The sequence below is a fragment of the Phaethon aethereus genome, assembly GCF_964289735.1.
Source record: "Phaethon aethereus genome assembly, chromosome: 28".
Lineage (NCBI taxonomy): Eukaryota > Metazoa > Chordata > Aves > Phaethontiformes > Phaethontidae > Phaethon > Phaethon aethereus.
This window is the reverse complement of record NC_138604.1, coordinates 3,185,092-3,207,498: the sequence shown is the minus strand read 5'-3', so window position 1 is coordinate 3,207,498 and position 22,407 is coordinate 3,185,092. Positions and strand designations below refer to the sequence as shown.

Sequence of the window (22,407 nt, the reverse complement as noted above, 5' to 3'; positions counted from 1 at the left end):
GGGGCGCGGGGGAGGGGGGCGCAGCGGGACGCTGAGCGTGCGCGTCACGGCAGGCACAAGCGGTGGCCGTGGCCATGGTGGTGGGCGCAGCCGTGGCCATGGTGGTAGCCGTGGCCAAGGCTACCACGGCGGTCACAGCAGTGGCCACGGCAGTGCCATGGCGGTGGCCACGGCCAGGGTGGTGGGCGCAGCCGTGGCCATGGCATCGCCACGGCGGTGGTCACGGCCACGGCCACCGTGGTGCCCCGGCAGTGGCCGCGCCGCCAGGGCCCCGCCGGCGCTGCCCTCTCCGTCGCGCCCCGCAGAGCGTCACCGGCGCCTTCTGCCCCGCGGACGAGGACGCGGCCCTGGTCAGCTGCGGCCTGGACGGCGGCCGCTTCCTCCTCTCGGACGTGGCCTTCCCCGGCTCCACCGTCGCCCTCCTCAAGGTGGGCGGGGGCGGGCGGGCCCCCGGGTGCCCCCCAGCGCCCTGTCCCCTCACCCCCCTTTCCCCGCAGCGCCCCTCCTTCTGCCCCGCCAAGCGCCTGGGGCAGCGGCCGGAGCTCGTCCTGCCCGCCGAGCTGCGGGGCCGGGGGGTGGCCGCGGGGGTGGCCGTGCTGCTGCGGGCCAGCACCGGCCGCATCCTGCTCACCCGCCGCGCCAGCACCCTCAGCGTCTTCCCCGGCGTCTGGGTGCCGCCCGGTGAGTCCGGCTGAGGAGCGGGGGCGGGCGGTTGCTTCGGGGGGGCCCTAACCCGCTCGCCCTCCTCGCAGGTGGGCACGTGGAGCCGAGCGAAGAGGTGAGGGGATGGCGCGGGGCGAGGACGGGGGTACTTGGGGGGTGCCGGTGCCCCCTCCCGCCCCCCAGCCCTCTCCTTGGCCGCAGCTGCTGGACGTGGGGCTGCGGGAGCTGGAGGAGGAGACGGGGCTGCGCCTGGAAGCGGGGACCTTCTCCTGGAGGATGCTCGGCCTCTGGGAGGTAACGCTTGACGTGGGACCCCCACCCACAGGCGGCCCTGGGGTCCTTCCTCCCGTCCACGAGCCCCCCCACTCGTCTCCCCCCAGTCCATCTACCCGCCCATGCTGAGCCGGGGGCTGCCGCGCCGCCACCACGTCGTCGCCTACCTGCTGCTCCTCTCCGGCGAGCCCCACCAGCGGCTGGAGGTGAGCTCCCGGCCGGCGCCGTCCCGTTGCCGCCCGCAGCCGGCGCCTGAGCGCTCTCTTGGGGTTCAGGCCAGGATGCGGCCCAGCGAGAGCGAGGTGAGCGCCTACGCCTGGCTGGAGACCCCAGTCCTGGAAGCCATCGCAGCCACGGAGGACGGAGCGGAGAACGTGGGAAGCGTCGCCAGCACGCTGCCGGCCACCGTCGGGTGAGGCCACGGCCACACGCCTGGGGGACAGGGAGGCTGGGGCGGTAAGAAAGGGGGTGCAGAGCCCCACGGGGCTCTGTCCCTACTCGCCTTCCGTCTCTCAGCATCACGGAGCTGAGCAACGGCTCCTGCCGCGCCACCCGGGTCCCCACCACGACCTTCCTGAACGTGGCTCCGGCCGAAGGGGAGGACGTGGAACGGGTCAGCACCGGCACCAAGTTCGCCCTTCGGCTCTGGCTGGCGTCCCTCGGCGAGCAGGGGCGAGTCCAGCCCTAGGGCAGCGCCGCGCCGCTCCGGCATCTGCCAGGGACGGGAATAAACTTCCTGGTCGCCATGGGCAGAGCGTGTGGTGGAGCGGGACGAGGGGCTCAGGGAGGCAGAGGGGACACGGCGCAGGGGGGCGGCAGGACCAGCACCCGGCAGCCATCAAGGCCGGGGTTCCCCGAGACCGTGCGCGAGCTGGGCTGGGCGGCCGCGCACCGCAGAGGCTTCGGTACGGCGCAGGGTACGTGCCCCAGCCCAGCCCGCAGCTGCTCCTGGTGCGTCCAAGCGTGTTGGGGTGACAAAAGAGGCGGCGGGGCCCTGGCGGTAGCTGGAGCGGAGCCGCGGGGCTTGCCGGGGGTGCGGGGTGCCCCGCTGGGCATGTCTCGCTGCTCGGGAGCGGCTTGGCTGAGGGGAAAGCAGAGTCGGGGGACACGGGCGAGCAGAGCCTGCGGCGAGTCAGCCGGCAACCTCGGTGCGATCTCGTAGAGCCCAAACCCCTTCCTTCAGAGGGGCTCCGGCGCAGGCGCGGCAGGGCGGCGATCCCCAGCGCTCCCGTGCCCCCCAGCACCAGAGCGGGGGCGGCAGCGGTTTGACTCCGCTAAGCGGGACCGGCTCCACGAGCCCAGTCACGGCCCGAAACAGCGGCTCTTCAGGATTTAACAGCTTTATTGCATCGAAATCGTTACGTCGGTTACGATACAAGAAATAGGAAATCATCCAAGCAGAATACTGTGCGCTGCTCCCCCGGCCCGACGCCGCTATGAATTTCAGGGAAGGAGCAGTTAAAAAAAAAAGGTGCTAAAAAAATAAGTAATAAATTGCTACACGCGATACCTCGCCGCGAGCCGCGTCACCCGCGTGCCTGTCGCCGCAGGGAGTGGGAGATGAGCTTGGCAGCGGGGAGCGAGCCTGTTCGGACAAAGCAGCGGGTACGTCGCTGTAGAGGTTACGAACTAAAGGATACACTTAAATACATAAATAATTTGTGCAACGGGCGATGCGCCGTCCCCGCGAGACGGCGCAACCTTCATTTAGTCCTCGCGTAGCTAGGGGAACGGGGAAGTCTTTGGAGTTTTCTATGTACAAAAGCTGCAACTGAAAATATAGATCATCTGTTTGTTCTCTGTACAGGTCTGCGCTAGGAATATTTAAAAGGAGAAAAACAAAAATCTACATTTAAAAAAAAAAAATTCGTAATTACAACTCCGACAGCACCAAGGGACAGGCAGGAGGCAACAGCTTGGTCAGGGCACTTGCCCCGGCCCCTCTCTTCACCCCCCTCCTCTTCCTCCCCCTCCACCGCCTTCTGCCATGAAAAAGGAGGAATAATTCCCAGCCGGGGCTTGGGAGGGTCCATGGGGGTGTAAGCGCGGGACACGCTGCGTTTGGGAAGCGGGCGCTGCTCCCGCGGGCGAATTACCGTCCTCAGCTCTTTGATATCCGCAGCAGAATCCTACGTAATACAAATGGGTTTAAAATACTTTAAAAGTCGGGGGGGTTCAGTTAACCCTCGTTAATGGGCACCCCCAGCCCACATCCTGACACGCTCAGGAGCGCGTGCGCATGCAGATACGGCCGCGGGACGCATCCGTCCTAACCGAGGGCTGGAAATCACCAGCACAAGGTCTGGGTGGGAGGTGGCCCGAATCGAGAGAGGAGGGACGCCATGGAGCGGCTCCCGGCCGCGTCCTTCCAGCCCCCGCCGGGGAAGCCAGTCCTAAGGCAGCCGCTGGAAATCCGCCCTCGTCTCTCATCCCTGGGAGAGGGAAGTAGCAGCCACCAGCGCGGGCTTAGTCCAGGGAAATGACGTCTGGCCTGCAGCCCGGCAGCGCCGCGTTGCTACTTATCGTCCCGTTGTGCCCGTGGCTCTCTCGCAGCGCGCTGGTGGAGACGATGCTGCTGATGCGGCCGCCGGCCGGGCTGACGGCGCCGTGCGAGCCGGCCATCACGGGGGCCAGGGGGTTCATGTTTAGGAAGTGGCCAGACGTGCCTCTGTACTGGAAGAAGTGGCCGAGCGTATCCTGCTCATCCAGGGAGGTGATCACGGAAGGGCTGTAATGCTGCCAAGCCAAGGAAAAAGCCCCCGATCGGCCCCAGTCCCACGCAGCCCTTCGGGGAGGGGCCGTGCCTACGGAGAGGACAGGTCTCCGGGGAAGGCGGGGGAGAGGCGGCACAGGGATCACCCTGAGCTCCCCGGGTAAATGTACCAGTTTACCGAGACTGCCCCGGAACCGTCAACACCCGCTGCCTCCTGCCAACGCAGCCCAGCGCGAGCGCGGGCTTCGGCGGCGAGAACGGCAGGGAAGGGACGCGGCAGCGGCAAGAAATAAAGCCCAGCACAGAGAAAGAAGATGGAGCCTACAGTAACCTCCCCGAAAAGCCGCGCGTGCTGAGCCGCCTCCGCACAATGCGGACGGGACAAATCCGCTCTCGGCGACCGCCGCCAAATCCCTCCGCTTCCTACCATCGCTCTCCTACGTCTGCGTGGATTCAGCCTCAGAGAAGCAAAACGCTTCCACCTCTGAGCCCTCGGCAATTCTGAATTTGCCTTCGCGAGGCAGACTCAAAAAGCAGATACTGTGGAAAAAGAGAAGAGCTGGGCACGGGGGCAAGAGCCCAAGATTCTGCAGCCGCAGGGCAGAGTAAGGATCTCCCTGCGGCGTCAGGCGATGGCCATGGAACCGCAAAGCACCCCCCCCACCGTCCTACGAGAGTTCTCACAGAGGAAGAGGATGGAGGAGGAGGAAGGTTGGCTGAGCGAAGAGGGATGTGTTTGCCCGTCTGCAGATTTGGCAAGGAGAAAAGAACAACAAAACCAAACAAAAACAAAAGCCACCCCAAACTTACCTGATTTTCACTTTGAAGGAAGGAAAACAAATCCAGACCTAGAAAAATAAAAAGGGGAAAAATAAATCTCTTGACGGTAAATATACTCCTGGCAGGAAGGGGAGCCAAACCGCGAATGCAGAGACAGAAGCAGATGGGTTCAGGCTGCTTCCAAGCACTAGCTACCAGGATCTCGTCGGCTCCAGCTCTGTTCCTGCACCCCTCATAACTCGTCCCGTGGCCTCAGCAACGGAACAGCTCGAGGCGAATTAAATTTCGCTTCTCTCGAGCCGTGGTGGGGCCTGGCACCAAACAAGTTCCAGCAAAGCTCGGCGCGTCGCAAAGGGCTGGGGTCAGCACCGGCCCCGACGTCGCTGGCGCCGCCGCCGCGCTGCGAACCACTCCGCAAAAGCTGCCCGAGGGTCTTGACCAAACGAACTCCATCGGGCAGCAACCCGAGGGCGGCAAGAGAGCATTTTCCGGACTCTCCTGCTGACTTGACAGGCGGACTCAAGGCCCGTCACCTCATCCCTCCGGATACAGCAGGATGTTCGCTACCTCCCCACTCACAAAACCAGGCTTTTACGCGAGGCGTAAGTAACTCCTGCAAAGCACGTGGGGATCCCCAGACCAGTGGGTTCCTGGGAATGGTGTATTATTTCTCTCCAAGCGGGAAGCGAGGGTTTGCTACGCCGGCACGGACCCGGGCTCTTTCCTTCTGCTGGGCCAGGACACACGACCCACCTCGCCCGCCGCCAGCCAGCAACAAGAGCCCACGACAGAAAGGCACGGGCTCGCTTCCTCGGCTGTAACCGAAAGCCAGATCTCACGTTATTCCGTCAGACAAGGTCTGACCTGCAAACCCCTACCGAGAAACCTCTCCGGAGCCGCTGCCCCAGCGGGGAGGTACTCTAGTTTCCTTCTTCCCTCCTCTGTGTTGGGCCAGTGAACTCCGGTCACTCAGAAAGACTTGCTCCGACCTGCAGGAGCTGCCAGGCCGAGGAGGACTACGTGCATGAGTGAGCCGAAGGCCTCCACGGCTCGGTGGAAGAGAAGGGCCAGGGCACCGGCTGTTGCAGCCGGCTTCTTAGTCCGGTAAACTGGTACAATTGTGCGGATTTGGGAACTGCTGCCGGAGGTCTTGGTTGTTACCTTGAAGCTCTGAGGGCACCTGGTAGGACGGGTGGTAGTCGGGAATGGGGAGGGTGGAGAGATAGTCGCTGCCAAGAGCCGCCACGTGAGGACTTCGAAGCACGGAAGACGGCGGGTGATCAATACTTAATACCCTGAAACAGAACACAGGCCCGATGAACCTTAACAAAAGCAGAGCGGCACGCTGAGGGGAAAATTCCTCTGCCGCTTATCGGCAAAAATCCCCAACCCAACCCTGATGCCACCCACAGCAAACACAAGCCCTCCTCCTGCCCTGTCCCGTGGTGGAAGAGGTGTGTCACCTCACCCTGGCCAGGAGCGGAAAGCAGCGGCAGCGCTTCCCAGGGACAGAGCAGGCGCGGGTCTGGCGACTGCGATGGCGTCGGCTTTCGGGAAAGGAAGCAAGCAGAGAGCAGGAAACGAAACACGGCAAAGCCCAGCGAAGCGGGGGGCCGGGTTCCGGCGCCGCCTTACCCCTTGGGCCCGGCCGCAGTCGGAAGAGCCGTGCTGGAGACCAGGCACTGCTTCTTGGCAGGCGGCTCCTCCTCGTCCGACGAGCTGTCCAGGGTGAGATCAATAACCTCCACTTTCTTTTTGCCCTCTGAAGAGTTCTTGCCCTCGGAGGTCACAGTGTAAAGGGAGCTGGCTGCAGAGGAAAACCCGCGATCAGCTTCAGCTGCCGAAACGGGGGCGAGCAAAACACCGCTGCCTCTACAAGCACTACAACCCCGCGATGTACCCCGACTTCCAAACAGCTCGTAGCGAACCCGCGCCCCGTCCCAGAACAGAAGCATCACCCCCGCGCTAACGGTCAGGTCTCCGTAGCCCACCTGGAATTAATGCTGCCATTTCAAGAGGGACCTGCATTTTTCTTGCTTTTTCTAGCGCTTACTCCACAGTGGTGTGCTAAGTGCCTGTCAGGCTCCCGGGATCTCAGCGTGACCCCAAATACCAGCTCCCAGATGGGATCGGACACGCTCCGCATGTTGCTTTGTAAATGTAAAAACTGTAAGTCTAAACGTTGCTTTGGCAAACAAGACATCCAAAAAAACCAAAACCCAGCCAGCTGGTGACCATAGCTCCCGTACCCTCGATCCCACTGAACGCAGACGGCTGGCACACCTCCTGGTTCTCCTTCTTCGGCTTCATGGGGCACCAGGAGCCGTCCTCCATGAACTGTATCTCGTCACAATCCGTGCAGGAGTTCAGGATTTCCATGAACAACCTGCCGGGCGAGAGCACAAGCTGGGGAGAGCAAACACGACAAGGGCCCACGCATAAATACACGCACGCCGACGGCAGAAATGACAGCGGACTGGATGGTGCTCAGGAGATGGGGCAAAGGGCTTTGAAGAGTCACTGCTCTCAAATCTCTGCCAGTGTCACCTGCGAGGTTAGTTTTACGATGGGCTGTTCGATGTACATAGGAGGGCTCTGTTCAAACCCCAGCAAGCAGGCTCCCTCGTTACTGCCTCTGCAGAGCCCGCCGCAAGGAAGCCAAGGTTTTGACAAAGGCTTCTTGTTCTTCGGGAGAAATCCCTCCAGATTGGCATCAAAGCAGTTTAGGCAATGAGAAATCAGATTTTAAGTTATTCAAGGCTGTAACTTGTCTATATACGCTAGCATTAGAGGATAAGCCTCAAAAGAAAAACATTATCCCGGCTAAAGACTGTGTACGAGGCCTGCTCGGCTCACCCGTCGATTATCAGGTTGTCGTACGGAGCTTTCTTATCACACACGGGACAAGTCCACGTGGGTTTCTTCTCATTCATTTGAAGATAGAGCGCTGCATCGAAGCACTGGAGGTGGCTGCACGTGATGGCTCGGCAGGGCACGATCAGCCTCATCTTACCCAGCTGGGGGACAAGAAAGAAGAAACGAAGTCGGTTCCGTACAAGCCACCCCTCGCGGTGCCACGCAAAGCGTTATTCCCCGTTTATTCCCTTTTCTCCCCCGCCCAGCGCTCCAGCACGTTTAGCAAGAGGTTAAACTAAACGTCAGTGAAGGATTAACATGCGAGAGAAAGCAAGCTTTCCTGAGGGTATTTTTTCCTTTATTTTTTTTTGAGCTCGCTTCCACCTCAGACACATGCTAATAGCGAAGGTGAAAGGCAAGGATCGGGTCAACAGAAGACATTTTTTGGCTAGATAATTTAGGCCAACAATCTCGGCAAATTTTACTGCATGAAAGAAAGCGGTTCTGCTTTTGTTCAGGAATCAAAGCGGCATTTTCAACGAAAAGCAGGGCTGCAGCAGCATCAGCTCTCGTCTGGCTCCAAAGCGCTCCTACGCAACGGTAAGGTAAAGCGGGAAGCCGTTCGCAAAGGCCTGTCCAAGAAAAAGCAACGAAAATGTAGGAACCTACTGGGCACATCAGGGAAACTCGTAAGCTGGTTGTAGCTATCTCACTGTCAGGATCAGCTGTTAGTTTTTCTTTGACTGAAAGAAGAGGAGAGGAAAAAAGGTCTCCTGTCAACATCCTCCTTCTTTTACATCCATAAATACGATCAGACATGATTTATAATTTGCGCCATGACACTTATTATCCAAATTACAGGCAGGTAACGCTTACGGCAGCAGACATTATTACAAGCCTCCCGGGCTAGCTGCAGCACGGAGTCCCTACCTCAAAGGTTCTCCAGCCTGCCTGTAAAACGACAGCGCAGGGGAAACGTTTGGTTGTAGGGAAAGAACGTGTAATCCCAAGGGCCCACTCCCGCTGCCGCTCGCAGGACAAGCGTCTTGGAAGTATCGCAAGGGAGGTGGGCAGCGAGCCGAAGAACGGTTTGTTTTAGAGCTTTGTTGAACGGCATCACTGAAAAAAACCAATCCATAATCTTCACAGCCCTTCCCTTCCCACCAAGTTCTCATCAAGCGCGCGCGGGCTTGCGAGAAGGGGCGCGCGCAAAGACCCCCGCGGCCCTCGCCTGCTAATTCCGACCCGCTCTGCCTTCCCGGACTCGGTGCAGGATGAGGTCAGGCACGGTTACGCCTTCGCGAGGGGTGCTTACTCAGGGCTCGCGAATGGTCTGGATTTCGGATGCCCTTGGCTCTTAGCTTCTGGAGCAGCGTTACTGACGTCAGCTGCTTCACCAGGTACACCGACAGAGAGTAGTTCTGTCGAAAAGAAGTTGACACCGCTCAGACCTAGAAAAAACCCAGCAGCAAAGAAGAAATGGTTTTCACCTCAACTCACCCTGCCAAACTCCGAGGACCAGTTCACTACAATCGTGTTGGGGACGGTTGCCGAAAGTCGCGCCAGCGGCGTGATATTGACGGGTCGGCTGGGTCGTTTCGGCTCCGCGCCGTTTTTTGTGGGTGGGAGATAACCCTGCAAAGAAAGAAAGATTGCCTGATATAAAATAAATTCTCTCCGAGGTGCTGGGCCACGTACGAGAATCCGCAGACCCAGTCTCTTCAGGGCACACTGTCCCTCAAGACATTTCACGTCACATCCCAGAGCTTGTGTGAGAATTTCCCCACAAATCTCAAAGCGGTACGTTATTATTCCTCAGTGTCAATTAAGGGTTCCCTCTAATGCCCTTACGCTGACGAGCGCACTGGAATCCCATCGTAAGCTGAAGCGCTCCAAAAACACGGACTGTCAGTCCGGGATGTGTTGTGTGCAGATGGCACTGAATTAAAAACCGAATCCTACCCAGTTCAACGAGGCTGGGAAGCTAAAAAATTACATCCCGTGACAACTTGCACGTTGATCTCATTTTTGCTTCATTAAAAAATTACATCCTGTGACAAAGCTCACATTGATCTCATTTTTGCTTCATTATAGCCACATTCCAACTTGATTATTCAGCCCTAGAGTGCCTTTTCATTAATTCAGAGGTTTACACCACCCTTTTTTTCACCACCCTCAGTCAGACCGTGCAGCTTGAGGCTGATTCAGCAGCCGCCCATCAGTTTAAGCAGAAGTAAAACAAGAAAAAAGAAGCGTTCCCGTTGAGCTGCGGCGCGCGCAGCCCGTACGAACAGCTTCTCAGCTGCAGATGACTCATCCAAACGAACGCAAGAAACCTCATCCGAGAGCAGAAGCTGGGGGGGACGGACCCTTTAGCCATCTCGCACCTCGTACGCGCTTCCTTCTTTCCGCCCCACGAGGCCAGAAACAATCTCTCTCTTTTTTTTTTTTTTTCCAAAGCAGGTTAGTAATTGTCTCAGCCAAAACCAGACAGAATATCGGAGGCAAAAAAGGTAAATCTCTAAAAATATTAAGGGAGCGGCTCCGGCAGAGCGTCAGAGGCTGTTCTGCGGGTTTGATTGCAAGAAGTGCCAGCTATAATGGAGCGAAGCCAGCGTGGGGCAGTTGACAGGGAACCGGCCTAAGACCGTCAAGCCCCTGACACCCTTCCTAGGTGTGACACTGAATTGCATCCCTTTTTGGGCTGTCAGCTGGGGCAAGAGCTATTTCTTATTTTATATATATTTTTCTCTCTTTTTTTTTTAACACATTACCCAGCACAAAGGGCTCCAGCCTTGACTGGAGCATCCAGGTCTTCCTGCAACGTGATAAACTAAAGGCAGTGCTGTTATTCCACTAATCTCAGCTTTTACTCTGCATTTTTATTATCAGGTTTCTTCTCAAAAAACAAAAGGGAATCTGCTGGTTAAAAAAAAAAAAAAAAAAAAAATCAGGCCCAAAGTTTGCATATTCTTCTACTTCGAGACCACACTCCTCGAATCGCAGAGCAGCTTTCATCACCAGCCCACAGCCCTGCAAAATGAAGTCAGTTTTGCGCTCTAACCACACCATTTCTTCAAGTCAGTCTTTGATCTCCGCAAAATACATTCCCATTGCGCTCCCTGGGAGCTGCAGCTGTGTGGAAGGGCAGACTTTAGTCCACAATGTATTAAGAAGAAATAAAATTTACTCACAGGCAGGGGACAGAGTTTTCCATTGACCTTGACAAATAAATTAGGAGGGAAGTAATCCTCTTGGGGACAGCTGGTTTCACACAAGCAAAACCTAAGAAACAGGAGGGAGAAACCGGCAAGTGAGTGGTGACGCTCGCAAAAAACGGCAGCCAAACTTCCCTTTAAAAAAGGGAAAAAAAACCATTTTCCAAAGCAGGACAGATAAACGGCTGGAAAACAAACCAGCAGAGGAACAGCCCTACAAGCGTTTCAAACCCTTCGCGCGGCAAAAGCGACACGAGACAGAAAAACGCCGGCGACGTAAAACAACCGCTAACGCGCACGCTGCCAAGCGTGCGGGGGCCGGGCTGATCTTATTGCGATGACAATTAAGTTATCCAGAATGGCCGTTTCAAAGGCAAAACGTATTTCTCTGACCCAGCATCGTTCCGAAAACATGACAGAAACCGAGCTGCGGGTTCAAGCGGCGCGGCCGGCCGTTTCGCGCGAAGGAGGACCGCGCTTCGCTCCGGCCACCCTGATGCAATCCCCACGCCAGCAGATGCTTTAACGCGGGTTTGGGCGCGTTCTCGTGCAACCTCACCTCTAGAATCTGCGGCACTTCAAGACGCAACGAACCGCCTCCGTTACGTCACCCAACACGAGCACCCGAGGAACGGAAAAGTTCCGTTTGGCCCAAAGTCAGTCCTGCAGCAGGACAGACCGGTCGCTGCCCGCGGTCTCTCAAAGCTCCCCCGCCATCCTACGCCTGCCTTCCCCGTCGTAAAGATGTCAGCAGCAGCAACCCAGCACGGGCTGCGCTTCAAATCCTAATCCTGTTTAATCAGACGGCTGTCCGCTCTATTTTCTCTCAAAGGAGGGTGCTCTGCCAGAGACGACTCCCCACGCTGAAACCGCCGCGTAGCCGTGAGTCAGACCGTGACCTTGGCCGGCTTTTTCGGAGCTGCGAGATCAAGCCCTGGCACGTCACGCCGATGCAGAGCCACACCACCAACGTTCTCGAAAAATAAAATCTGATCTTACTGGTTTTTAACCTCTCTCCGCTCGCCAAATAAAACAAAGAATAAACTGGAGCGTTAATCTTTTTCTTGCTCGGGAACGTGAGAATACGGCACGTCAGGAGGAGAGAAGAAACGGTCCCACCATCGTTTTTAACTCCCGCGCTAGGGTTTGCTGAAGAAGGGTTCCCTTCTTCGGGTGAAGGGATGCACCCTGGACACCCCAGGAGACTCCTGCGAGTTTCCTGGTGGTCCATCTGGTAAGTTCTGTTCCAGCCCCGACACCCAAAAAGAGACACGTACGCTGAACCCGGCCCCTCACACTCGCACGCGGTGTTACCCTGTGCTGCAGGAGAGACGCTTCCAAGCATCCAGGAGAGACGCTTCCAAGCATCCAGCTCCTGACGCATGGCAGGGAGCGGCACGCGCCTACGCTTCGCTCCGCCAGCTCTGCGCGCGAGAGCGGAACAGATGGCCGCAGCAGCAAAACTGCGACCGTCAAGCCCCAAATCAGAGAGACGTTGTCACAGGATGGTAATTAACACACAACGCCCTCCTGAAAACCAACAGGCTCTCTTCTGGGTTAAATCAAAGCCTCCGATTCCAAAGAACCACCGTTTGTCAGGCTTCCAGGTATCACAGCTAAAGCCCTAGACTCCTCATCGCTTTTTTTCCCTGCAAGTACAGCAGTCGTTCTCTGTCTCTTTGCCAAGTTCAAACCCCCAATAATAAAATTTAGCATTTTTAAACTCTGTCAAGAGTTGAACGTTGGGCGACAGCCTCCTCCGTTCCCACTCAGTGCCGCAGGACGGTGCGGGCAAGCACTTAAATAACCACACCGGCACTGACGGCAAGAATCGGAGGGTAATCCGTCAAGCACGTTCAAGTATTTTTCTACTCACGCTCTCCAACACAGCTTGCATTTTTGTGAGTAGTAGCTGGGTGAATGCTAAAAAACCGTTCAAATTCTAAGGTCATGTAGTTTTTGCCTCTTATTCCGCCTGTTGCAATGAATCTGCAAAAAGGCAAATAATTAAAATGGAGAAGCGAGTTCTCTGTAAGCGTGCAAAACTCTGAAAAAGACTCAATTTTGCTACACTTAAGACTGAAAAAAACCCAAGGCTGCGTCGCCTGTGCCAGCAAAGCGTCGCCCAGAGAGAACTCGCTCAGCCTCGCCGAGTTCAGAAAGACCCTCGTGGTTTGGTGTTGCACAACGTGGTTTATCAGAGGCTCGTTCCCATACAGAAACCCTCGCTCCCATATAGAAAACCACGTGCCGAACGCAGCACCAGACGTTTCAATTTTCCTCTGAGCAAACCGACACGCGATTTCAAAGCGAATCGAGGGCTAAAAGCGTCATTCAAAGACCAGGACAAATTAATACCGATGCCCTAGCTCAGGGAACAGGCCTTAATACGTTCATCAAAAAGACGTGACCTTACCTTAATTGCACCTGTATAGTGTAATCACATTTGGCACCTGGTAGGATATCTCTGCAACAGAAAACACGGCCTTAAGACTGCCAGCAGCGCTTAACGGAGAATTACAACGACAACGGCGTAACATTTTACGAAGTTCTATCGATGCCGATACAGAACCGGTGCAGCCGAGCTGTAAAAACAGGCAATACCCGTCCGGACCGGCAGGCAAAATTCCCAGACAGGGGCAGAAAGCAAAAGCCCATCGGAGGGAAGAGAGAGTGGTGGGAAAAGGAGACGACCAACCCCCAAGATTCTTGCTACTGCTGCGTTTTAAGAATATAACGCCAGCTACAGACTCGCCAGCGCACACAACGCTTGTGTCTGGAGGCACAGGTGGAGGCTAGTCCTAAATTTTGGGATGAACTAGCACGTTTTCATCCCAATTACCACGTTTTCTTTCTTCATTCCACTCTGCGGGCTTCGAGGCAGGTCCTCCACGGCCGTAGCGGCACAGCACCGCCGACGTCGAGGAACTCCCCTTTTTACACCCAACTTGGCCTTTTATTCTCACGTACCGCAGCGGCGCGGAGAAAGGCGAATTGCGCGAGATTCAGTCCTTCCTCCTATTCTGACCCTCCTTGACCCCCACCCAAACTCTGCCCATTTTTCCTCCCGACTCCACTCTCCGTTCTGCCGGGAAGAGCCAGCAGGGAAGCCACACGCACTTGCACGGCATCCGGACAGACGCCGTTTCGCTTACCGGGAGGTGAGGATCTGCTGAACTTGCTGGGGGGTTAGAGCAAAGGTGAAGTGAGCTTCTTCGAACCGTTGACTGTTTGTTGAGGCTGAAAAGGAGAATTTTAGACAAATTACATCATCATTAAGTCGTTCTGACACCTGCAGGCGCCAAGGCATCCACTAAAAGCAGAAGGCAACCCGTTGTCAAAATTAACCGCGGTTCCACGCAGGGGCCCTCCATGTCCTTGACCATGTAACCAAGCTTCAGGTCTGTCTTTCAAGGCAGATATTCCGTTTCCATCATTTTATTTAGGAGGAAAACCGAGGCCTGGGAAGTCAGGTGGCTTGCAGTGACAGCAAATGGCGAGGAAATCGGGAAACGCGCCCGTTCGCTCTCCTGGGTCTGCAACAGCCTCCGAGTCCACGAAGAGCCGCACGGCGCTTCCCAGGGGTCGGACAGGTTGGGAAGAGTGAGATCAAATGTGGAGCTAAGGGAATGCCAGAGGTCAGTCACTGCCTTAGAAATTATAATAATTACTGTGGTTATGGAATAAATACAGTTGCTGAACGATAATCAGCCCTTGCCGTTTTCCGCTCAGGCACACGAGTCTCCTCACAGAGAGTCACGGCGAATTTCAAGGAAACCAGCCAATGTCCCTGATTAAAAATAAACACACACGCAGAAACCCACATAGTGGGAGAATCAAGAATTTTATCTGAGGGTTAGTGACGAGCACGGTAAAAACAGCTGGTGCAAGATACATGTAAAAATAAACCAGGATTTCCCCCTCTCTTACCCTGACCTTAACCAAGTTAGTATTTGTTTTGCGCCCGAGCTTCTCCCTTGGTAAAAGCGGCAAGTGTTTGCCTCCCTCACGAGAGCCTTGAGCTATTTTATTAAAATTTGCAGAGGACCAGCATCCCAGAATGAAGACCACCGATGCCGTAAGCCAATGTGATTTGCAAAGAGCTGATCTGGCCTCTTCTGCACTCGTTTCGACAGCCGTCAGGAGAGGTCCCGAGCACCAGCAGCTCCGGCCGGTGCTCTCCGGGACGCGGAGGGTCCCCGGGTCAAGAGAAAACGAAGCCGAGGACATTATCGCAGCGGCACGCGTAAACGTCACGTTTCCAAGGAGTTCGGTAACGCTTGTGACGCGCCGGTCACGGCGTGACCATCCGAGGCGACTACAGATCCGCAAGGGAGGTTACCTTTCCCCTGCCGTGCCGCCTGCCTTCGGAGAGGGACACCCTTACCGGCCTCCCCAGAAAGCAGATTCAAGCACAGATTCCTCAGCGGGGCGAGGGGTTTTGCTTCTCCAGCCTCCTGCAGCTCGGGAATGCGAGGAATGCGAGGCCCCGAGTTTCCTGGCAGATGACCTGCCAGATCTTCCCCTTGCAGGCAGAGGCCGCAGGCTGGCAGACCGGACCCCGCAGAAATTCAGAGGAATTTTGACCATCTTAGGACTTTCTGCCCTCGATGGAGGAGCCTTTCGCTCCTCGATGACAAAACCCTGCTCCAAAGAGAGCTGGGGAAAAGCCGCTCGGTATCTGCAGTTTTTCTCTGTCCTCTGCCGCCTCCGTTTATAATCAATAACCAGCTTCCGTCTCGCAACCGGTTTGTAACCCGTGCCGTTGCTCTGTTGGCAGCCTTCATCCGAGCCAGAGAGAAACACCGACATCTCCGAAATTCACTGTAACCCCGCGAGGGGTTTGGGATAGGATGGGGAGCGGGAAAGCCAGAGCCCGGATCTTCCTCACTTGCAGCAAGCAGAGCACGGATGGACGAGGAGACTTCATCACTAACCCCTGCCACCTTCTCCACCCATCATCACCCTCTCCACCCCTCCGTTTTCATTTTTCCTTCCCACGTCTTGCTTCCTTCGGGCATCTTTCTGACACCGCGGCCTTCGTATCTGGGTACTTTGCACAAAATTGCCCCGAGCAACTAAAATAAAAGAATGGAGAGGGGACGTTTACACAGCTAAAGGCAGAAGACAGACACAAACCACCAGAAGCCAAAAATAAAGAGTCCACGATCCCCTAGGAATTACATAAAAACTCTTTCAAGTTCAAGCAGCAACACATAAGTAAGGGAGTTTTATCAGGGGAAGAGAAAAAAAAAATATTTCTTTTGCAAGGCGAGTATCGCATTTCAGGGAAGAGGCTTAACCGCAGGTTTTCTGAGAGACTGAACAAAGCCAAACCTAAAAAAATGCCATTTTTAGCAAAACAGTAATGAAACCAAGCCCCCCAAAAAAGCGCGTGGGTTTTGGTGGGAGTACAGACATACTTATCTCCACTTTAGCAAACATTACTGTGTTTATACGAAAGAAAAACAAACCCGAATCCAAGCGAAAAACCATTTAAAAGACGTAAGATGGGTGGATCTAGTCTGAAGAGGCCAGAAGGGCTCAACCAGAAGTAAAAATACAACTTATACCATATTCTAAAAACCAGAATAAACCTCCCTTCTCCGTGGGTCCAAATCACCCCAAGTGCAGCAGCACTTCCAAAACCACCGGCAATTACCGGGCTAACTCTACCGTACGTCTCCCCACCGGCATTTTAAAGATTACAGCAAACACACAACTTTTCTGGCAAAACCTAGCATTTTCTTTTCCCTGTTTTACAAACGGGGAAGCATCGGAGCGCTCGGCCCCCACATCATGTTGAGAAACAAGCGGCTTTGCCCTTTTGCCATATCCCATTTCTGCTCTCAGTTAAAATCCCCGTTTGTCTCCCGCTCGACGTCAAGCTTTCTCATCACCGCAGAGCCGACCTTTCCTCGTTATTTGCAACCTTCAAGCTAGATCACAACACATAAAACAGTTCGTTAATTTTATATATTGGGAGATTTTAGCACTACATTTTTGTTAACAATTAAGGCAGAATTAAGACTCAAAGGTGGCAGAGGATTTTGCTGGAATTGTAATATCAATTGTTTGCAAAAATAACAAACCACTTTTCATAATTAACTCTCCTGGCATTCACTAATTTGTTCGGAAAGGGAGCCCGTGCCAAGCTGAAGCAGGTTTTTATTTTCTCGGGGTTAGGACCCAAATGCTGACACACCACAGACCAGAGAAAGCTTCACAATTCAGAACGCAAAGAAAACCCCAGGCTCTACCAGGCGAATAACCCAAAACTTATATACGCTTATAAAAACAGAGAGGTGTCAGCTGGGAGAGAAATGCCCTTCTTCATGCAAATAAATGTGGAACAAGACTGACAAGGAACCAAAAGCTTCCACTTCTAGCAGCCCATACAAGTTGGAGGTGGAAGTTCTCGGTCCAAACGATCCGAGCGCGGCAGCACCTCCGCTACGAGGACAGGCTGAGAGAGTCGGGGTGGCTCAGCCCGGAGAAGGAAGGCTCCGGGGAGACCTTCCTGCGGCCTTTCGGTACTTAGGAGATGGGGACAGAGGTTTTAGCGGGGCCTTTTGCGGTAGGACAAGGGGTAACGGTTTTAAGCTTAAAGAGGGGAGATTTAGGCTAGATAAAAGGAAGACGTTTTCGACGACGAGGGTGGCGAGACGCTGGCAGGGGTTGCCCAGGGAGGTGGGAGATGCCCCATCCCTGGAAACATCCCGGGTCAGGCTGGACGGGGCTCTGAGCACCCTGATCTAGTGGAAGATGTCCCTGCTCGTGGCAGGAGGTTGGACTAGATGACCTTGAAAGATCCCTCCCAGCCCAAACCCTTCCGTGATTCTATAAAATCCCGCTTTCATCCGGGTATCAGCCTTCCGGATCCACAGGGATGACTTGCCCTAATCATGGCACTCCCGCTCTGGCTTTTCTACCCGAGCAAACAAAAGGAGCCCCTGCAGAAGAAAAGGGGCGAGCGGTTTGGAACGTACCTAACGTGGTGGGTTTTATCAACTCGTCGTAAACGTCGTAGAAGGGCAGCCTCTTCATCTTGACATCCGGGTGGACGGGATGGATGGGTGGCGATAGGTGCTGAACGTCCGTCTCGTGTTTGGGTCCCAGCACGGGCACCGCAGGCAGCAGAGCCGCCGGCACGGCGGCACCGGCAGAGCTGTGGTCGTAGGGCAGGTGACACACCGTGCCCTGCGTCAGCGCGGTGGCCGAGGACAGCTGCCCTGCCTGAATGTGGAGCATTGACAAGTCCGAAGGGGTTAAGATCTTTCTCGGGAACCTCCGCCGGTACAGTTCTTTAATTTTCATCTGGACAGCCGGGCTGCAGCCAGATTTCAGCAGCTGTAACGCCTTTGCGAGAAGTTCGTGCTTCCTTCCACTTTTGTTCCTTCCAGCAAAGCCCAAGAGAACTTGTAATTCTGATACCCTAAAGCTCATAACCATATGCTGCAAGAAAATAGAAGAACCGCCGTTAAAATTGCTGCGTGAGCAGACACGATCCAAAAACAAGCCGTGGGTTCGCTAAGGAAGATGGTGGAGGCCTTAAAAGAGACACTGTCAAGTTTGAAGTTCCCCTGTCTCTGTCATCAACAGCTTGTCAACAGCAGAACTGGAAATATTTAGATTTGTTTTTACTTTTCGATACTCTGCTTGGATCTGGAGATGCAAGAGGTCGCGTTCGCTTCCCGATTCGATGGACGTCTGCAGCAGCGCTCGCTGCCGAGCCGTCCCCGATACCCAAAGGATGGTAAATCACATTCCAGCCGAATAAACGCCGACAATTTCTTGGGGGACTAAAGCTTTTGGACCTCTCTGGTTTAAAGCCCTCACTTTCAGTCCCCTTCAGGCTGGCTTAGAAAGGCCAAGCCCCAGTGTGACTGCAGAGGTTTTCAGACAATTTTATTCTTTTATTTCAAAAATATGCTTTGGGAATGCCCAGTTTTGGCCCGATGCTTCACTAAGGCGACACATCAGACATCAAATCTGAAAACAGACGTCGGTCATGAATGAGAAAGGCTGCAATTAAGGAAAAACACCACCTCTATACCTCAGCCAGCACCATTTATCAGCCTGCCTCACTGAAGAGAGTCTCCTCAACAGCGACCTGCTAATTCCCACCACGAGTCCAACAACCCCGACAGGGTTAAGCTGAAAGATGCCCGAAGAGCAGAAAATAACAGAATTATTCCCGTTCCTCAGGAGGAAAAATAAAAAGGGTCTCAGAGACCTCTCCGCAGTCACAGGCAAGCGAGCAGCAGACTCGGCACCTCGGCGCAATCTCACCGTCGTTCACAAAACCATCCTTCTCCTGAACTCGCAGTATGATTTCAGGATGACTTATTCAAGCAGAAACACCCGTGGGATGACAGAGCGCGCTACGGAAGCACTTACATGCTTTCATGCGTATATATCCGTACATATTACAGCAGCCTTTTCTTTTGTGCGAGTGAAAAAGGGTTAAACCTGCGACCGAGCAACTCCAACACTCTCCCTTTTAAAAAAGAAAAGGCCCACAGAGTTTCACCACCACTCTACAGCTAGAAAGACTTTTCCCTTTAGGCTCCCAAAATGCAACCCATTCAACAATAGCAGAATTGTTCTCAAATTAGTTACAACTTGGGTTTAAATCCCCAATTTTGGGTCCGCAGAGGGGCTTCATCTGGCTGCGGGGGAGCACCACAGGGGTAGAGGGGAAAGCTTGGCTTCTGTGAGAAACGCCAAAAAACTGCAGTCACTTAAATAAAAGAAATGCAAAATAAAAGCCGAAACCTCGCTGGTTTAACAAGAGACGTATTTCACCTTCGGATTGATTCTCAAACCCAAGGAAGCTCATTTTCCTTCGAGAAGAGCTGACAGGAGCATCTCGACTTTACGTCTTACAGACCAGCTTTCCCAGAGCCACTTATAAATTCTGAATTAAGAGGCACACCTCCATAATCTACAGGTCAAGCTTGTCAAATAGTTAATTGATTCTGGTCTATGCTCCAAGGGGTTTTAAGGCAGTTTAATTCGCTGTATTAGGATCGTGTTACCCACGCACAGGAAACGCAGCGTCTCAGGAGGACAACGTGACAGATGCTCCACTCCCCAGCGGGCAAGATAAAGAGGGAAGTATTTGGTAAAGCTATCAAAGCCAGCTCTGCCGTCACAACGAGTGCCGCCCGCTCTCCGACGCAGAACGGACACGGCATCAGATTAAGCTTTCGTGGAGAAAAAAAGCACGTCGAACCCTGCAGGTCGCATGGGGTTGGCCGATACGTTCAAGAGAAGAACGATTAATTTGCCTCCCCCCCCACTTTTTGGAGCCAGGAGAATTTGTTAGAAGCAGGAAACCTCTGTCATTTGAGAGGAAAAAGCTCGACTTGGGGTCTCTCAACTTTGACAGTGCCCGTTTTAAGGGCCTCTGGGAAAAGATAAGTTAGGGAGGCACATTTATCACATATTCCTCTTACCAACTCCCTCCCCTTCCGCGACAATCGTCGCAAAGCAACCGACCTCTTCCCACATCCATTCCTCCTACAAATCCTCCGGACAGAGTCCTTCAACCGGCAGGAGATTAGTGTAGCATGGCTCACCAGCACGAGCTTCACATTTATCGTTACAAAAACCACTCGCATTCATGACATAGGATGGCTGTGTCACCACCGCCGCAGCAGCTGTGGACTCTTATCTACCCCCGAAGCCTCCCCGATTGCTGCTCGGAGTATCGGAGCAGCGGGAAAAAACCTCTTTATTGCCGTAAGAGATGGCAATTGAGAGCTCGCAGAGGGCACCTGAGGCTTGGGTAGCGGCTGGATCCGCAGCAGACTCGAGTCCGATCGTGCCGCTGTTGAACAAGGCACGTCCGCAAACCTCTTCTCTTTCCAGGGGAGTCACCGTTCGGTCTTTTAAATAAAGGAAAGAGTCTTAAGCCAACTACGGGCTTCATAAGGAGAAATCATTTCGTTTTCAACTGGCTCGTCTCGCTTGTACAATGAGACACAGATGGTAAAAAGCTTAAACTCCTAGCGAGGAAACCAGAAAGGGCGTTAAGGGAGGTGGACGAGGGAAAGGGAGCAGAGATTCAAAAATAAACTGAAGAAGCCTCAAATCACACCGAGCTCCCCCGAAAGGGCCGGCGTCCGGGGGGCCAAGCCCCAGAGACGTAAACCTGGGTGCTAAGCTACACCTAGTCCTAAACCACAATTCCTCTGCAGGGACTTATCCGCAGAAAACATTACAGACGCTTCGCCCTGGGTCGCGCTCAGCTTTATCGTTTGCTAAACTACGTCCCCAAATCGCAGGATGACAGATGCGGTTGCCGGAGCGCGACTTCCGCGCAAGTCACCTGATTGCAATGATCGGATCCAATTTCTCACCCGATATCGTTAACGTTTTGCCACTCGATAGGGCTCCCGTTGTAGTCAGGCTTAAGTTTTAGGGGAGAGAGAAAAGATCACGCTGTAACGCGGTATCAAAATGTGGACAGGGCACTGCTGGAAAGATTACAGACAAATATTACTCCAGAGAATTATGTTCTTGCTGTGGCTGGCTGCCAAAAAGGTGCCAATTCCCAAATCGTCTTACTGTTCCCAGCACGGGGAAGGGAGCAGGACTCCTCGGCCACTTCAGCCAGCTAAGACCTATATTCCAGCCTGTGGGGGGAAAAATATTAAACCGCCAACAAGGATTGATTTTTTAAAAAAAAAAAAAAAAAAAATCAGCTTTGGAATTAGTTACCAGGGGCAATTTCATATTCCACAGTCTGGTGGGCAAAGGTGGTGACACACTCTGACTCCTAAAAAAACGAGAAAAAGAGAGTGGAGGGAGATGAAACCCCATCCAGCTGTGAGCACCGGTGCAGCACTACCATGTTACACGCTCTCTGCCCCCTCCTCCCGTTCCGCGCCCCAAACCTGCCTCTCAGCTCTCCCTGCCTCCGGCTTTCTGCCTCTCTTCTCCAGGGCTCCGCGCCTCCGAAGCCCCCCGGGTTCTGGCGGACGAGCCCCCCGGGCTCGCTGCCGCAGCCGACAGCCTCGCCCGCAGCTCAGCGCACACAGGTCCAGAGCCCGGCGCCCTCCCTACGGCCCCTTCGCCCCACGGCTGGCCTCAGCCCCCCGCTGCGCCCCAACCCCGGCATCCCCGTCCCTCCCACCCCACCCTCGCCTCCACACCCCGCTCCCCCCACCCCACCGCCCCTCAGCTGCCTCCCACCCCTCTTCATCCACCACTGCCCCGCACTCCAGTACAGCCCTAAACCCTGTGCCACCCCAGAGCCCCCCGCTCCTGCCCCACAGGGCCACCCTTTCTGTCTCCCGAACGTCCCCTGCCCCACACACCTCCTTGGGCCCACTGCAGGGTGCCCCAGCCCCACACATCCCCCTGGCACCACGCGTCCCTTCAGCCCCAGGCTGCCTGATCCCCAGCCCCAGACATCCCCACAGAGCCCCCAGCCCCACATTGCCTGGCCCCAGCCCCACAGACCCCCCCCAGCCCCTCACTGCCTGGCCCCAGCCCCACAGACCCCCCCCAGCCCCACAGACCCCCTCAGCCCCACAGACCCCCTCAGCCCCTCACTGTCTGGCCCCAGCCCCACAGACCCCTCAGCCCCTCACTGCCTGGCCCCAGCCCTACAGACCCCCTCAGCCCCACAGACCCCCTCACCGCCTGGCCCCATCCCCTCAGACCCCCTCCGACCCACGGCCCCCTCAGCGCTCGACTGCCCCCAGCGCCGCACTGCCGGCCCCCCGCCGCCGCCCCCCGCCCCGCCGCACCTTCAGCTCCGCCGCCTCCGCCATCTTGGGACATGGCAGCCGCCGCGCAGGGACCGAAGCAAACTCCGCGCCCCGCCGCGGCCGCACGGCGCAGGGGACGGGGAGAGGCGGGGAGCGGGCAGGGAGCGTCGCGCAACTCCGC

General features: G+C 55.3%; 2 protein-coding genes across 2 annotated transcripts; one reads left to right on the top strand and one right to left on the bottom strand.

Moving 5' to 3' along the window:
- Positions 1-74: 74 nt before the first annotated feature.
- Positions 75-1,738, top strand: NUDT17 (nudix hydrolase 17; the record flags this gene model as incomplete). The annotated part of the gene is made up of 8 exons (XM_082011574.1): positions 75-152; positions 306-428; positions 498-681; positions 753-778; positions 865-957; positions 1,044-1,142; positions 1,212-1,348; positions 1,453-1,738. 8 exons carry the CDS (start codon positions 75-77, stop codon positions 1,622-1,624), a joined length of 912 nt encoding a protein of 303 aa, XP_081867700.1. The 3' UTR covers positions 1,625-1,738.
- Positions 1,739-2,142: 404 nt separating this feature from the next.
- PIAS3 (protein inhibitor of activated STAT 3) lies at positions 2,143-22,289 on the bottom strand (the record flags this gene model as incomplete). The annotated part of the gene is given in 16 exon segments (XM_082011461.1): positions 2,143-3,672; positions 4,460-4,497; positions 5,591-5,724; positions 6,065-6,236; positions 6,679-6,815; positions 7,286-7,446; positions 7,955-8,028; positions 8,601-8,706; positions 8,786-8,920; positions 10,480-10,570; positions 12,920-12,970; positions 13,659-13,743; positions 17,493-17,958; positions 21,232-21,277; positions 21,279-21,289; positions 22,266-22,289. Coding segments are annotated over 16 exon segments (2,001 nt in total). The 3' UTR covers positions 2,143-3,402.
- Positions 22,290-22,407: the final 118 nt, after the last annotated feature.